Source organism: Cervus elaphus, chromosome 20, assembly GCF_910594005.1.
Source record: "Cervus elaphus chromosome 20, mCerEla1.1, whole genome shotgun sequence".
In the NCBI taxonomy this organism is placed as follows: Eukaryota; Metazoa; Chordata; class Mammalia; order Artiodactyla; family Cervidae; genus Cervus; species Cervus elaphus.
Window position 1 is genome coordinate 66082743 of NC_057834.1, and position 16275 is coordinate 66099017.

General features: G+C 40.1%; 1 protein-coding gene across 6 annotated transcripts in view; it reads right to left on the bottom strand.

The window, feature by feature from the left end:
• CDC14A (cell division cycle 14A) overlaps positions 1–16275 on the bottom strand; it is a 179865-nt gene that overhangs the window by 85300 nt on the left and 78290 nt on the right. For all 6 annotated transcript variants that reach the window (XM_043876111.1, XM_043876112.1, XM_043876109.1 and 3 more), the window contains 2 exons: positions 8097–8163; positions 4877–4939 (listed from right to left, as the gene is read on the bottom strand). In XM_043876111.1, the coding sequence (XP_043732046.1) occupies positions 4877–4939; positions 8097–8163 (130 nt within the window). The remainder of the gene's footprint in view (positions 1–4876; positions 4940–8096; positions 8164–16275) is intronic.

Genomic DNA, 16275 nt, shown 5'->3' on the forward strand with positions numbered 1-16275 from the left:
AAACAAGCTCAGCCAAGATGCAGAGACATTCAAGACACAATAAATAAGCAGCCCAGCAGGGCTGGAACAGAGTGCACACACGGAAGAAACAGGAGACAGGCCGGCAAGGTGGGCTGGACCGCGTCCAAAGCGAACAATGCCAGGACAGGGGAATTTATCCCCATTCCAGCCAGGTAGTGGGAGTGGCAGCCAGTGTGGGGACAAGACAAGACAAGAACTCTGTTTATAGACCATTCGGTGAAGTGTGAAAGACCAAGAGGAGAAGGGCCTGGGCTCCTTAAAGAGCAGTTATAATTGTCTACCAGAGAGGACGCAACACCTGAGCCAGGGGAAGGAAATGAGAACAGAGAGGAAGAGAGAGATGAAACACACCCCTGGGGCCCTAGCAACGGGAACTCAAATAGTCAACAGATTACGGAGGGGAAAAAAGAGATGTTTTTAGTCTTGAGCCTGGGTGAACAGGAGAATGGTGATGCCATTCACACAGATGAATGAAGCCAAAGCCCATGTTTGGGTGAAAGATGATTAGTTTCTTCTCAGATGTGCCAAACGTAACATGGAAGCAGGATATCCGAATAGATACATCCTGAACTAGAGACCAGAATGTGAGGGCTACCCTTGTCCTGCTAGTGAAAGTGAAAATCGCTCAGTCATGTCTGACTCTTTGTGAACCCAAGGCCTATACAGTCCATGGAATTCTACAGGCCAGAATACTGGAGTGGGTAGCCTTTGCTTTCTCCAGGAGATATTCCCAGCCCAGGGATCGAACCCAGGTTTCCCGCATTGCAGGTGGATTCTTCACCAGCTGAGCCACCAGGAAAGCCCTGCTAAGAAGAGTGATAAATGTTATAACCCTGGAGAACTTTGACAGAACAGTTCATTTTCATGAATGGTCAACCTACTCAGAGTCTACAGGTGTCTCATATTTCAGGAAAAGTAGCATACTGGGTAGGTGCCCAATATGCTACTGGAGATCAGTGGAGAAATAACTCCAGAGAGAATGAAGGGATGGAACCAAAACAAAAACAACACCCAGTTGTGGATATGACTGGTGATAGAAGCAAGGTCCTATTGCATAGGAACCTGGAATGTTAGGTCCATGAATCAAGGCAAATTGGAAGTGGTCAAACAGGAGATGGCAAGAGTGAATGTTGACAGTCTAGGAATCAGCGAACTAAGATGGACTGGAATGGGTGAATTTAACTCAGATAACCATTATATCTACTACTGTGGGCAGGAATCCCTTAGAAGAAATGGAATAGCCATCATAGTCAACAAAAGAGTCCGAAATGCAGTACTTGGATGCAATCTCAAAAACAACAGAATGATCTCTGTTCATTTCCAAGGCAAACCATTCAATATTACAGTAATCCAAGGCTATGCCCTGACCAGTAATGCTGAAGAAGCTGAAATTGAACAGTTCTATGAAGACCTGCAAAACCTTCTAGAACTAACACCCAAAAAAGATGTCCTTTTCATTATAGGGGACTGGAATGCAAAAAGTAGGAGGTCAAGAGATACATGGAGTAACAGGCAAATCTGGCCTTGGAGTACAGAATGAAGCACGGCAAAGGCTAATAGAGTTTTACCAAGAGAACACACTGGTCATAGCAAACAACCTCTTCCAACAACACAAGAGAAGACTCTACACATGGACATCACCAGATGGTCAACATTGAAATCATACTGATTATATTCTTTGCAGCCAAAGATGAAGAAACTCTATACAGTCAGCAAAAACAAGACTGGGAGCTGACTGTGGCTCAGATCATGAACTCCTTATTGCCAAATTCAGACTTAAATTGAAGTAAGTGGGGAAAACCACTAGACCATTCAGGTATGACCTAAATCAAATCCCTTATGATTATACAGTGGAAGTGAGAAATAGATTGAAGGGACTAGATCTGACAGACAGAGTGCCTGATGAACTATGGACGGAGGTTCATGACACTGTACAGGAGACAGGGATCAAAACCATCCCCAAGAAAAAGAAATGCAAAAAGCCAAAATGGCTGTCTGAGGAGCAAACACCTTACAAATAGCTGTAAAAAGAAGAGAAGTGAAAAGCAAAGGAGAAAAGGAAAGATGTACCCATTTGAAAGCAGAGTTCCAAAGAATAGCAAGGAGAGAGATAAGAAAACCTTCCTCAGCGATCAGTGCAAAGAAATAGAGGAAAACAATAGAATGGGAAAGACTAGAGATCTCTTCAAGACAATTAGAGATACCGAGGGAAAATTTCATGCAAAGATGGGCACAATAAAGGACAGAAATGGTATGGACCTAATAGAAGCAGAAGATATTAAGAAAAGGTGGCAAGAATACACAGAAGAACTGTACAAAAAAGATTTTCATGACCCAAATAATCATGATGGTGTGATCACTCACCTAGAGCCAGACATCCTCGAACGTGAAGTCAAGTGGGCCTTAGGAAGCATCACTGTGAACAAAGCTAGTGGAGGTGACGGAAATCCAGTTGAGCTCTTTCAAATCCTAAAAGATGATGCTGTGAAAGTGCTGCACTCAATATGCCAGCAAATTTGGAAAACTCAGCAGTGGCCACGGGACTGGAAAAGGTCAGTTTTCATTCCAATCCCAAAGAAAGGCAATGCCAAAGAATGCTCAAACTACCGCACAATTGCACTCATTTCACATGCTAGTAAAGTAATGCTCAAAATTCTCCAAGCCAGGCGTCAGCAATATGTGAACCATGAACTTCCAGATGTTCAAGCTGGTTTTAGAAAAGGCAGAGGAACCAGAGATCAAATTGCCAACACCTGCTGGATCACCGAAAAAGTAAGAGTTCCAGAAAAACATTTATTTCTGCTTTACTGACTATGCCAAAGACTTTGACTGTGTGGATCATAATAAACTGTGGAAAATTCTGAAAGAGATGGGAGTACCAGACCACCTAACTTGCCTCTTGAGAAACCTGTATGCGGGTCAGGAAGCAACAGTTAGAACTGGACATGGAACAACAGACTGGTTCCAAATAGGAAATGGAGTACGTCAAGGCTGTATTCTGTCACCCTGCTTATTTAACTTATATGCAGAGTACATCTTGAGAAACGCTGGGTTGGAGGAAGCACAAGCTGGAATCAAGATTGCCAGGAGACAAGGTGTACTGGGAAGACCCAGAGGGATGGGATGGGGAGGGAGGTGGGAGGGGATCAGAATGGGGAACACATGTAAATCCATGGCTGATTCATGTCAATGTATGGCAAAAACCACTACAATATTATAAAGTAATTAGCCTCCAACTAATAAAAATAAATGAAAAAAAAAAAAGATTGCCAGGAGCAATATCAATAACCTCAGATATGCAGATGACACCACCCTTATGGCAGAAAGTGAAGAAGAACTAAAGGGCCTCTTGATGAAAGTGAAAGAGGAGAGTGAAAAAGTTGGCTTAAGGCTCAACATTCGGAAAACTAAGATCATGGCATTCAGTCCCATCACTTCATGGCAAACAGATGGGGAAATAGTGGAAACAGTGTCTGACTATTTTTTTTGGCTCCAAAATACTGCAGATGGTGACTGCAGCCATGATACTAAAAGGCGCTTACTCCTTGGAAGGAAAGTTATGACCAAACTAGACAGCATATTAAAAAGCAGAGACATTCCTTTGTCAACAAAGGTCCATCTAGTCAAGGATATGGTTTTTCCAGTAGTCATGTATGGATATGAGAGTTGGACTATAAAGAAAGCTGAGTGCTGAATAACTGATGCTTTTGAACTGTGGTGTTGGAGAAGTCTCTTGAGAGTCCCTTGGACTGCAAGATCCAACCAGTCCATCCTAAAGGAGATCAGTCCTGGGTGTTCACTGGAAGGACTGATGTTGAAACTGAAGCTCCAACACTTTGGCCACCTGATGCGAAGAGCTGACTCATTTGAAAAGACCCTGATGCTGGGAAAGATTGAGGGCGGGAGGAGAAGGGGGAGACAGAGGATGAGATGGTTGGATGGCATCACCGACTCAATGGACATGGGTTTGAGTAAACTCTGGGAGCTGGTGATGGACAGGGAAGCCTGGTGTGCTGCAGTTCATGGGGTCGCAAAGAGTCGGACACGACTGAGGGACTGAACTGAAGACTCCTCTACTAACCCGGAAGTGCTCTTCCCTAACACCTCCTTATAGCACAATGAAACTTGGACAGCCTTTGCCTAAACTGGCTTGCTGAGTAGGCAAGATACTATTCAAAACCTTTGTAATAATGTGTGTGTCTGTGTTTAGTCACTCAGTCATGTTGGACTCTGCAACTGCACGGACTGTAGCCTGCCAGGCTTCTCTGTCTGTGATATTTTTCAGGCAAGAATACTGGAGTGGGTTGCTATTTCTTCCTCCAGGGAATCTTCCCAACCCCTCTTCTGCATCTCACACATTGCAAGCAGATTCTTTATGGCTGAGCCTCTGGGGGAACCCATTGTAATGATGCCATGGTAAAAAAAAAATTCAACCAACTCTCAGAACTGAGTACATTCAGCCACATTTCTAATCAAGATATACACAGTCAAAAATATTACAAGGCACAAATCAGGTTTTGTTTTCATCAAAACCCAGATTTTAAAATAAAAGTAACATGACTTTACTACCAAATTATGCTTTTAAATTGTTTTTTCTTATAAACTAAAGGTTCAAAGTAATTGTCAATAAAGGTTTGATGAAAGAATATACATGGTATTTTCCTAAACTAAAATTTTGATAACTCCTAGTTCAAAGGCAATAACCAAAGCTGAAAGGATGAAGCTGACAACTATAGAAAACTGCAGAATGCTTTTATTTAGCAGTCAATCAATTTACAATACCTGAGTGCTAGGAATAAAAGAACAATTTAATCAATGTGAAATTATAGCTTACAAAAAATTAAAAAGTACAAACCTCATAATGTTCATATTCATCCACATCAAATGTCTCAAAGTCAAAAAATCCATGTTGTAATCCCTAAAAGCAGAATTTGAATTAGTTTTTTCATGTGAAATTGATAACGACTTCTAGGCATTTCTCGAATTTCTGCTCACAAATGATCCTGCCTGACCTGAAGGAGAAAATTTGAAACTTTCAATTCGTAATACATATCTAGAAATCATCTAACATAGATAATTTTGCTTTGGGACTGTCTTACAAGTGGGACTAAACACTTAGAAAAATATGAAAATATGTCCCACAAAATATGCTTCTTGAGTTCTAATATATATTAGTTTTTAATTAAAATTATTCATATATATAAAATGGATCATACTAGCAAATGTATAGTTAAAACCTGTTGGGAACTACGCAATTAATTCATACCTAACTATAACAGAATATATAATAGTGATTAAATTTTCAGCTGGAAGAAAAATCAGTTATTCTTAGGTTTTTTCCTTTTATCATTAATGAGATATTTGGTAAAAAGGGAGTTTTTACTTAATAGGCCCTTATTTGTTCCTAAAGTCTACAATGAGAGAATTTGTTTTACAGTGATAGTTTTTGAAAGAGTAAAAATGTACATGACTACTCTTACAATTTAGAAGGAAGAATCGATCTTTTGACAACAAAGAAAATTTTCATACTTCTTTTTTATAACCAATGATTTAGAATTTAAAAGTATCTGGCTTACTCTGACATAATATTTTGAAGAGGTATCTTTTGTTTTATAAGTCATGAAGCTATACAGATTACCTTAGAATACAAAATCAGTTACTTCTAAAAGTTACATGATCAAGTCATTAAAAATAGAAGAATCTTTTAAGCCAAGTTTAGTGCATCTATCTTTGAAAATACCTTAGAGACCAGTGTTTTCCAAAACGTAGAACACCTGCACTTAAGGTAATTTATATTTAAAATACAGACCCCTGGGCCCCATCGCAGAACTATGAAATCAGGTTTTTTGAGGGTGGGATCATCGTTTTTAAAATGCCTTCCTAAGTGACTCTGACAACACTGGTTCAGACAACCTCTACAGGACAAGCAGAACAACCTATCTCAATTATTTCACCTTTAAACAAAGCAACTTACTTCATCTTCATGTACCGTTCCAGACAAAACAGTGAGAATACAGGCTCCAAACTACCACTTCCCTTCCTCTTTTTTTAGAGTGTTTGTGTTTGTGTATGCCTCTATGTGTAGTTCACACACATACAACCTATGCTTATAGTGATGCCAACACATCAAAATCAGAAAGATATGCTTTCTAAAAAGGCAAAAATGTGGACATACTCAACCTCCGTAGGAGATACAGTACCCACTGCCACAAAAATAGCCCAGCGTACAGTGCTTTATATAAGAGAGCGTGTGTGTGCACACACACGTGCACACGCTCAGTCATGCCCAACTCTTTTCGACCCCCTGGACTGTAGCCCACCTTACTGCAGAGCATCTTCCTGACCCAGGATCGAACCTGTGTTTCTTGAGTCTCCTGCATTGGCAGGTGGATTCTGTACAACTGCACCACTTGGAAAGCCCCATATAAAGTGCTCAGAGAGGAAATGTGTCCCAGTTACTTAGAGACATGTTGAACTATCTATCAAATCCTCTAAATCTCATCTACATTTGGGTAAAATAAACCCCAGCATTTAATGAAACAAGAAATTTACAGAAGACCTTATTAATGAACAGAGCCATGTCTTCCTTTCACACAAGCAAGGATGTCATAAACGTCTGTATCAAGTTATCAGTTACCATAACAACAGGAGGGACTCTCCAGTGTGAACTCTTCTTCAATTTCATATGTATTATAAAAGAAACAGCCTGTACCAGATGGCAGGATAGGCAATAATAATAATAGTAACAATAAACAAATTACCTTTCTCCATTGAATCATATTTTTTAAATGCTGCAATTCTGGATTGTAAACAGGCTGAAATATGCATAAGGGTTCTTGGAAGTGTTATTGTAAGTGTAGGTTGGTGATATTACTTGCAGGAGACAGGCTAGAGTATCTTGATAGTTTTTAAGTGAAACGAAAAATGTTTGAAAACCATTTTAAAGTTTTACAGAGTTTAAGTTCATTTTAAAATGAAATAACAAAGTCAAAAACATACATACAGAAAACAAATAGCATATTTTACCATAGCAATTTTCTCAACTTAAAACAAGGCAAAAACAATGTTATACTGCATCAGAGAAAAGCATCTAGAACAAAGCTCACTACTGATACTATATTTACAGTCCAAGATGACCCTTGCCAATGTATATGAAATATATACATTCCTGGCTGGTAAAAGTCGTAGCTATATGTTCGAGATGGAATGATGTACTCTGAAGCTTCTTTAGAATTCACAGCATAGCACATATGACTTAGACTGTAAATCAGTGTTTCTAAAACATATTCCAAAGTTCTCAACAATCTTTTAGATTAACTTCTCCACAATGTATATAAATAACTAAATAACTATGGCTGTAAACTTTAGAGTGCATCAGATCACACAGACAGCAAGGCACCACTCCCAGAGTTTATGGTCCAGTTGCTACTGGATGAGGTCTGAGCAACCGCATCTCTGCACAAGTTCCCACACTGGGATAACCATGGGTTTCCGACATAACCGGATAGATACTAGAAGGAACTCCAGACTGATATGGAAATCTGAGTTAGAAGGAGCCCTAATAACTCCCTGTGACCCTGACAGTGACTTAACCTATCTGGGGTTGTTTCCTCATCTGTAAAAATGAGATAATAATATATAACCTGCTTACCACTTCCTGGGCTTGTAATACTATCCAGTGAGAAAAACAAGGTGGAAACGCTCTCCACACTGACAGAGGACAGTTGTGGTTTAGATGACTTCCTGTCTCTCTCACACCAAGATCTAGCTTGATAAGGAAGCTGAGCAGATGACACAGCAAGGTCACGGCGATGGCAGCAGATAGAAATGCTAACACAAATAGTTTAAGTGAGAAAGGGAGACCCCTTCCACGTCTATAAGAAGAGTTATTCCCCAGAACACCTCCCCTGTTGGCCCTGTGGTCTGTATTTTACAGATCAACCATCATTCAAGAAGTAGAAAGCCACCTTCTTACTGCCTCCTCTCCCTTCTCTCCAACAACAAAAATATCAACACCACTCCTTTTTCATATTATTAAATTACGATATCAGCTACAGCAAGGAAATTGTTATTACCTTTCTGATTCCCTGCAAACAGTCAAGGATGGTGAGATTGTAAGTGCAATTTCCAAAGGAAGCATCCCTATGAAGACAAAAAAAAAAAAGTAACATTAAAGACATGCATTTTGAATACTCAAGTAATATGTCAGTTGAATACAGGCTTGCTTGGTTTCATAGCTGTCAACATGTTAAACTTATATAACACATCAGATCCTACTAGTTAACTACTCCTGCAGCTTAACTCAAAACACTTCTGAAATTGCTTGAATCCAACAAGCTGAGTTAAGAGGAAGCGGACTTAGGAACCAGAGTTCTGGGATCAGACTGCCTTCAAATTCCAACTCTGCCACAGATTGGCTGGGAGCTCAAGCCAATTTTACCTCTATCTATCTGTCTTGGTTTCCTCATCTGTGAAATGAAGTTACTAATTCAATATTCACAGAACTGTTGTGGGATTTCATTAAAAAATATAATGTCCTTCCTATAGTGCCTAGCACAAAGGAACCACTTAAAAGTATTATGACTATTATCCTTCTTATTAACAATGAGTGTTTCATTAAGTAAAACATGCATCATCATGAGAGGTATTCAGAAACAGAAATAACCATCTGTCAGGAATACAGCAAAGTGGTGAAAGTGAAAGTCATTCAGTTGTGTCCAACTCTCTGCAACCCTATGGACTGCAGCCCACCAGGCTCTTCTGTCCATGGGGATTCTCCAGGGAAGAATACTGGACTGGGCAGCCATTCCCTTCTCCAGGAGATCTTCCCAACCCAGGGATCAAACCTGAGTCTCCTGCATTACAAGCAGATTCTTTACCATCTGAGCCATTAGGAAAGCCCATAAGGCAAATACAAACATACAAGTTTAAGGGGACAATGTATTCAGTCAATAAAACCTGGCAGTTACTTTCACAGATTCAATGCCACCACTTCCATTCTGCTCGCCTACCCCCACCTTCACCCCTACAAAAAATGCTGAGGAAAATGCCATCCTGCTTCCAAACAATCTCCTCTCAGGTTCTAGGAGTAGTGGAGACCTACTGCATCGAAAACTGAGTGCTTCATCCTTTATTTAAGTTTTTAGAGCAACTTAGCAGGCCTTCTTTAGGCAACATAAAACTCTAGTATCAAGTTCAGGTCAGTTAGCAGAACTGGCATTGGAGCTTTAACACTAACAATGTTCCAAGGTGTCCAAGGCAAGAAACTTGACCTCAAGGCTCTCAGTTGCTCGGCCCAGCCCCCACTGCTGACCTGAACGAACAGAGCTGTCAGGCACCTGCCAATCACAAAGTCAAACGTACCACACAAAGTGGGGGGTGGGGGCCAGCGGGAACGCCACAGAAGACGCTTCATGGGGAGAAAATGACCCTTTAAGGTTTTAACACACAATTAACATAAAACTAAGTCTTGTATCACAACCAGTCAAGGGAACTTGAGCCGATGGCTGCTAAGCCATGAACTGAAATGCAACATCAGCGTCGCTGAGTTTCAGCATCCTGATAACCTAATTTAAAAATAGTAGGTTAACCTAAGCAAGGCAGCCTAACAGAAATGTTTAAGTCCTGAAACTTCAAAGTTAACCTATGTTAAGGAAGGGTTATTCTAGGTATTTCATCCTCATTTAAAGAGCTCTTTTTTAATGCTATCTGAACACATACGGAAAAACAAAAGAGCCCCCTTTTCAAACATCTTGTAAAGACATAAATCATATATTAAAAAGCAAATTTTAATGCATAAAGCTAGTGAAAGTAGTAGCTATGGATCTAAGAAAAAATATTAATTTATATAAATAACAACACATTCCTTTGTAGGAACTTGTCTTTTTAGGACAAGGTTCAGAACCTTTTGTGTGTCATGGACCCCTGCAGCATTCTCATGAAGCCTGTGAACCCCTCTTTTCGAATGTTTTCAAATGAGTAAAATGCATAGAACTGATAGAAGACAGTGTAATTAAATTTAAAGTTATCAAAACATAACAAAAACAAATATATAGTACAATACTTAATTATGTATAATACCATACTTAATATATTAGTAGTAGGTCTGATTATAGTTTTAAAGGAGTGAACATAAATATCTTAAGATATACACAACAGCTGTAATGGAATATTAAAATGTCTATAGTTTCTATTGTGAAAAAGTCACTTATGTTGCTACTACTACTATAGTTTATTATTTACAACATTTATATTGGGTTACCAAAAAGTTTGTTCAGGTTTTACTGCTGTTACATCTTTTGGAAAAATTATCTTATGGAAAAATCCAAACGAACTTTTCGGCCAACCCAGTTGTTAAATGTAATCTTATAAACTGGGACTTCCCAGTGGTTCAGTGGTAAAGAATCCACCTGCCAATGCAGGAGACACTTGCATTCAACCCCTGGGACAGGAAGATCTCCTGGAGGAGGAAATGGCAACCCACTCCAATATTCTCGCCAGGAAAATCCCACGAACAAAGGAGCCTGGCAGGTGGTGCATGGGGTCACAAAGAGCTGGACATGATTGAGCAACTGGGCACATACACATTATCTTATAAGCTTAGTGAAAATAAAGAATTTTTATCATCTAAAACCACTGATCCTCTGAATTCTCTCCACAGACACTAGATCAAAAACTACTGCTTTGGTAAAGAAAAGAAAAAACAGCATTTAAAAAGAATAAAAGAAATTATAAGAATTGAAGGTGCCCCTTACTTCCTCAAGTATACCTTCCCACCTAGACTCAGCTAAACAGATGCACAAATATAGGTTATCAGACGAGCTCCAAATCCAGTCTTTCTTACTGTCTGCAAAGCATGGTGAGATTATGATGGTATCTTTTGTTCTAGCACAGCCACAGTCTCTATCAACAACTGAAAAGACAACTCTAGTGATGTGGTGACCAAATGTGTAGACTTGAGGGTGAAGGGAGAGTTAATAGGCCATCTGACGAAATTAGGATACAAGGCAATCACAGCAGGCTAGAAAGACAGGCAGACATTTAATATAACGCAATAAAATTAAGTCACATCCTCAGGACTGAGGGAAGTTGATGACATACCTTTCTTACCAAAACTTACTATGCTGGGTAATTTAGACACATTAACACATTTAATCCTCATGAAGGCAGGAGGTTCCCAAAAGCTGCCCTCATAACTAGGCAAGAGAAAAATGGCTTATTAATGGCACCTGGCACATACACAATCAAAGGAGAGCAACCATAAAAGTGAAGGGACACGAAAACACATTACATGTTCTCTGTGGGAAAAAGAGAAAATGATGAAGGTGACAATAAATATATGTATCTACCAAAACCCCACTAAAAGGAGAATTCTAAAGGGCTTTTTAAAATGGAATCCAACAAGGTCAGGGAGATGAGAGCAGACAATATCAATAAAATTCTGAAAGCTGGAAATCAGATACATGGGTGACAACAAGTTAGAAGACTAAGAAAATGGAATACTAAGGCAACAGTGGAAAAATCAGCATCGACCCAATCAATACCAGATAATTCACAAAACGCTCAGGAAGCACTGGGCTCTTCAGGAAGTGAGGATGAAGGACTAAAATAAATTTGAAGGTACACTTAAGAAGCTGAAAGATTTTACTCGATAAAAGCAATAGTTTTTATTTAATTTTCTTATTTTTATTTATTTTTTTTTAATTTTTTTTTTTAATTTACTTATTTTTAATCGGAGAACAACTGCTTTACAATATTGCGTTGGTTTCTGCTATACATTAACATGAATCAGCCATACGTATACACATGTCCCCACCTTCTGGAATCTCTTTCCCACCTCCCACCTCATCCCCTCTAGTTGTCACAGAGCATCTGATTTGAGCTCCCTGCATCATACATCAAATTTCCACAGGTTATCTAGTTTTATATATGGTAATAAATATGTTTCAATGCTACTCTCTCAATAGGTCCCAATGTCTCCTCCCCCATTGTGTCCACAAGTCATATTATCTCCCATTTTATAAATAAATCTTTCCTGTTGAGTTTTCTCAACCACCTGATGTAGTCAGCACCATCTAAAAATAAAATGGTTGGTCCTGGAAGGCAGCAAGATACCTGACCCACACGACATTCAAGTCTGAATTGGAAGATGACTTGCAAGGAATATTTTCCATCTACATTGTTATATAAAATGGAGATGAAGGTTAGGAATACACCAGGCTCTAGTAAACTCAAAAGTTCTTCCCACTCTGAAACTGCATCATTATTCAACACAATGAATGATTTCTTTCTTTCCTATATCTCTCTCTTGGATCCTTCCCAATAGAACTTTAACATTTTTCAGGTTCCTACCATCTTTAAAATAAAAAAATAAAAATTTTTCTTGACTTCAACCACTACCCTCTCTGTGGCTTCCTCTTTAAAATAAGACGTCTTTGAAAAATTACTCAGCTTCCTGCTACCACTTTCTCTTCTCTCACATCTTAACCAACTCTGCTTCTACCCTCATCCATGCCAAGAACATGTCTCACTAAGGTCACCAATGATCTCCTTACTGCTAAACCCAGGTGACATTTTTGTAATGAAATAAAATTTATCATTTTAGCCTTTCTAAAGTATACAACTTAGTGATTTTCAGTGTATTCATGATGTTGTGATTTTTAGTATAGTCACAATTCACAATTTCAGTACAGTCACAATTCAATAAAGAAGGCTGAGCGCTGAACAATTGATGCTTTAGAACTGTGGTGTTGACTCTTGAGAGTCCCTTGGACTGCAAGGAAATCAAACCAGTCCATCCTAAAGGAAATCAATCCTGAATATTCATTGGAAGGACGGATGCTGAAACTGAAGCTCCAATACTTTGGCCACCTGATGGGAAGAACTGACTCATTTGAAAAGACCCTGATACTGGGAAAGATAAAAGGCAGGAGGAGAAGGGGACGACAGAGGATGACATGGTTGGATGGCATCAACAACTCGATGGATATGAGTTTGAGCAAACTCCAGGAGATCGTGAAGAACAGGGAAGTCTGGCGTGCTGCAGTCTGTGGAATCACAGAGTCGGACACAACTGAGTGGCTGAACAACAACAATTCACACCACTAATTTCAACCCATTTTTGTCACCCCAGAGAGAAACTATACGCATCTGTAATGACTGTTCATTCCCTCTCCCTCCCGTCTCCATCGCTGACAATCACTAATCTGCTTTCTGTCTCTCTGGATTTGCTTATTCTAAATCCAGGGAACATTCTGCAAGCATCATTTTATTTACTATTAATATGTTAGGAACAGGTAATTCCCTCTGAATATTCTCTTCACTATTTCTGGATTCTACCCCTCTCAACACTACTCCATCCCAATGTCCTGTGCAAAGTCATCCTTCACCTCCCAGTTCCCCTCAAGGTTCAACTCCAGACACAGATTCTTCGTACTCCATACTCTCCCCCGAGCCTGGGCACTCTCAAACTTTAATGTCATCAGCATCGGCACCACCAAGGTGGCTTCTTAGAACACAGAATGCTGGACCCCACCCAAGTTTAGGATTCAGTAGGTCTGGGGAAGGGGCTGAGACCATGCATTTCTAACAAGTTTCCAGGCACTATCAGTGCTTCTGCTAGGAGGCACCACATTTTGAGGATCACTGCCCTATACAAACTCATTGACATAAGTTACCATCTATCTGCCAATAAGCCTCAAGGGCATCTCTCTTGCACAGATTACTTAAAACTCCAAAATGGCACAGTCAACCACGTACATGACATTTCCATTTGGGCGTCTTAAGGCATCTCGTGGGCTTTTCTGGTGACTCAGAATCTGAGCTAAGAATCCCAGATTCCGGTAAAGAATCTGCCTGCAATGCAGGAGACTTGGGTTCCATCCCTGAGTTGGGAAGATCCCCTGGAGGAGGAAATGGCAACCCACTCCAGTCTTCTTGCCTGGAGAATTCCAAGGATGGAGGAGTCTGGTGGGCTACAGTCCATGGGGTCTCACTGTGTAAGAAGAATCTCTTGAATATGCCCACACCCCAAAATAGTAACAACAATAACCTGGCCCTCCAACCCTAATTCAGTAAAAGATACAGCTTCCATAACCACTCAAGCTAGCACCCAAAAGTCCTTCCATCTCTCTCATTTTCATATCCTACTGTGCTCGGCCTTGTTTTTCCCTCCTAAGCATCTCTTGAATGCACTTATTTCTCCTCAGTTCTGCTAACTCTCAGGCAATACCACTCATGCAGACAACAAGAGCCTCCCCATGTCCACTCCTTGCCTTTCTAAAGAGTATTCTTCACGGCAGCCAGAGTGATAGCTTTAAAAGGCAAGTCTGATCAGCAGACGAATGGATAAGGAAGCTGTGGTACATATACACCATGGAATATTACTCAGCCATTAAAAAGAATTCATTTGAATCAGTTCTAATGAGATGGATGAAACTGGAGCCCATTATACAGAGCGAAGTAAGCCAGAAAGATAAAGACCAATACAGTATACTAACACATATATATGGAATTTAGAAAGATGGTAACGATAACCCTATATGCAAAACAGAAAAAGAGACACAGATGTACAGAACAGAATTTTGCACTCTGTTGGAGAAGGCGAGGGTGGGATGTTTCGAGAGAACAGCATCGAAACATGTATATTATCTAGGGTGAAACAGATCACCAGCCCAGGTTGGATGCATGAGACAAGTGCTCGGGGCTGATGCACTGGGAAGACCCAGAGGAATCGGGTGGAGAGGGAGGTGGGAGGGGGGATCGGGATGGGGAATACATGTAACTCCATGGCTGATTCATGTCAATGTATGACAAAAACCACTACAATATTGTAAAGTAATTAGCCTCCAACTAATAAAAATAAATGGAAAAAAAATAAATAAAAGGCAAGTCTGCTCTTCTGCTGTCACCCTTCACTGATTCCCACTGCTCTCTGAAGGGAAGGTTCAAATCCTGAAGTGGACGCTGTAGCCCTTCACTGATTCCCACTGCTGTCTGAAGGGAAATTCAAATTCTGAAATGGATACTGCAGCCCTTCACTGATTCCCACTGCTCTCTGAAGGGAAAGTTCAAATTCTGAAATGGATGCTGCAGCCCTTCACTGATTCCCACCACACTCTGAAGGGAAGGTTCAAATCCTAAAAGAGCTGTGATCTCTGGCTCTGCCTGCCCCTCCGGTCGCTCCCTCATTTCACACTCCTTTCTCGCTCTCTGCACCCATCTTGTGATGGGGTGCCCTTCCCTGAGCTCCTTGGAGAAGCACTCAGCTCCCACCACAGAAACTTTGCCTCTCAGGTCACACATTCTCCAATCGCCTGTACCTAGGTTACCCTACTCACCCTTCAGCTTCCAGCTCATAGATCACTTGTCTCGGGTGGAAAAACCTCCAACCCCACTCTCTGGCTAGATCAGATCCCCAACATTTTTTCCCCACTGGACTTAACTACAGTTTGACGTTATATCCTGTTGTGTTCATTTGATTCTCTGCCTCTCAATATATGAGTCATGAAGGAGACAGAAGATATGTTTATTACCCCTATTGTCTCCTTAGTACCTGTTACAGTGCCTGGTATGAAACAATCAATAAATGCTTGTCAATAAGTGTTTAAATTAAAGAAGCTTGGAAGATCATCCCAAGAAAATGTATAATATCCTACAGCTACTTTTGCTATCTCAAGGGCTTCTTAACACTTCAATTCTCATTAACAAGAAGAGCTTTCTTTGCATTAACCCAAAATTCCTTTTGTCCATTAATACCATCCCTCTGTTCTCTTTGCCAAAGAGTATTGATTGAATAAAGCTAAAAGCAATGATGTTCAAAGTAGTTTTCTTTTCTTCTGTCAAGTGGTATTAAACACACTTTTATTTTAAACTAGATACTTGAGAGAGGTTATACGGAGCTTTTAGGATTTAAATCACTATACCAATGTGCTACAAAGTTTTACACTCCCACAGCTTTTGTTGCAGTTATGGTTCCCATTTGTTTATTTAACTCCTGATTTGCTTTTTTACTCATTCATTCATGCATTCATTTATATTTATTGAGCCAAATAGTTTCTGAGTTGAATAAGAGGACACGTGTTTTTCCACCTTCCTCACAAAGGACCACTGAAAGCCTACAGAGATCAACCACAGGAAAAAGGTTGCACATCCTATGCTGCCTGGGAAAACTACAGCTCCAACCCTTATCTACCGTGATAGTTATACCATATACTGCATTACTCACTTAAACAGGTAAACATAAGGATGCTCTTC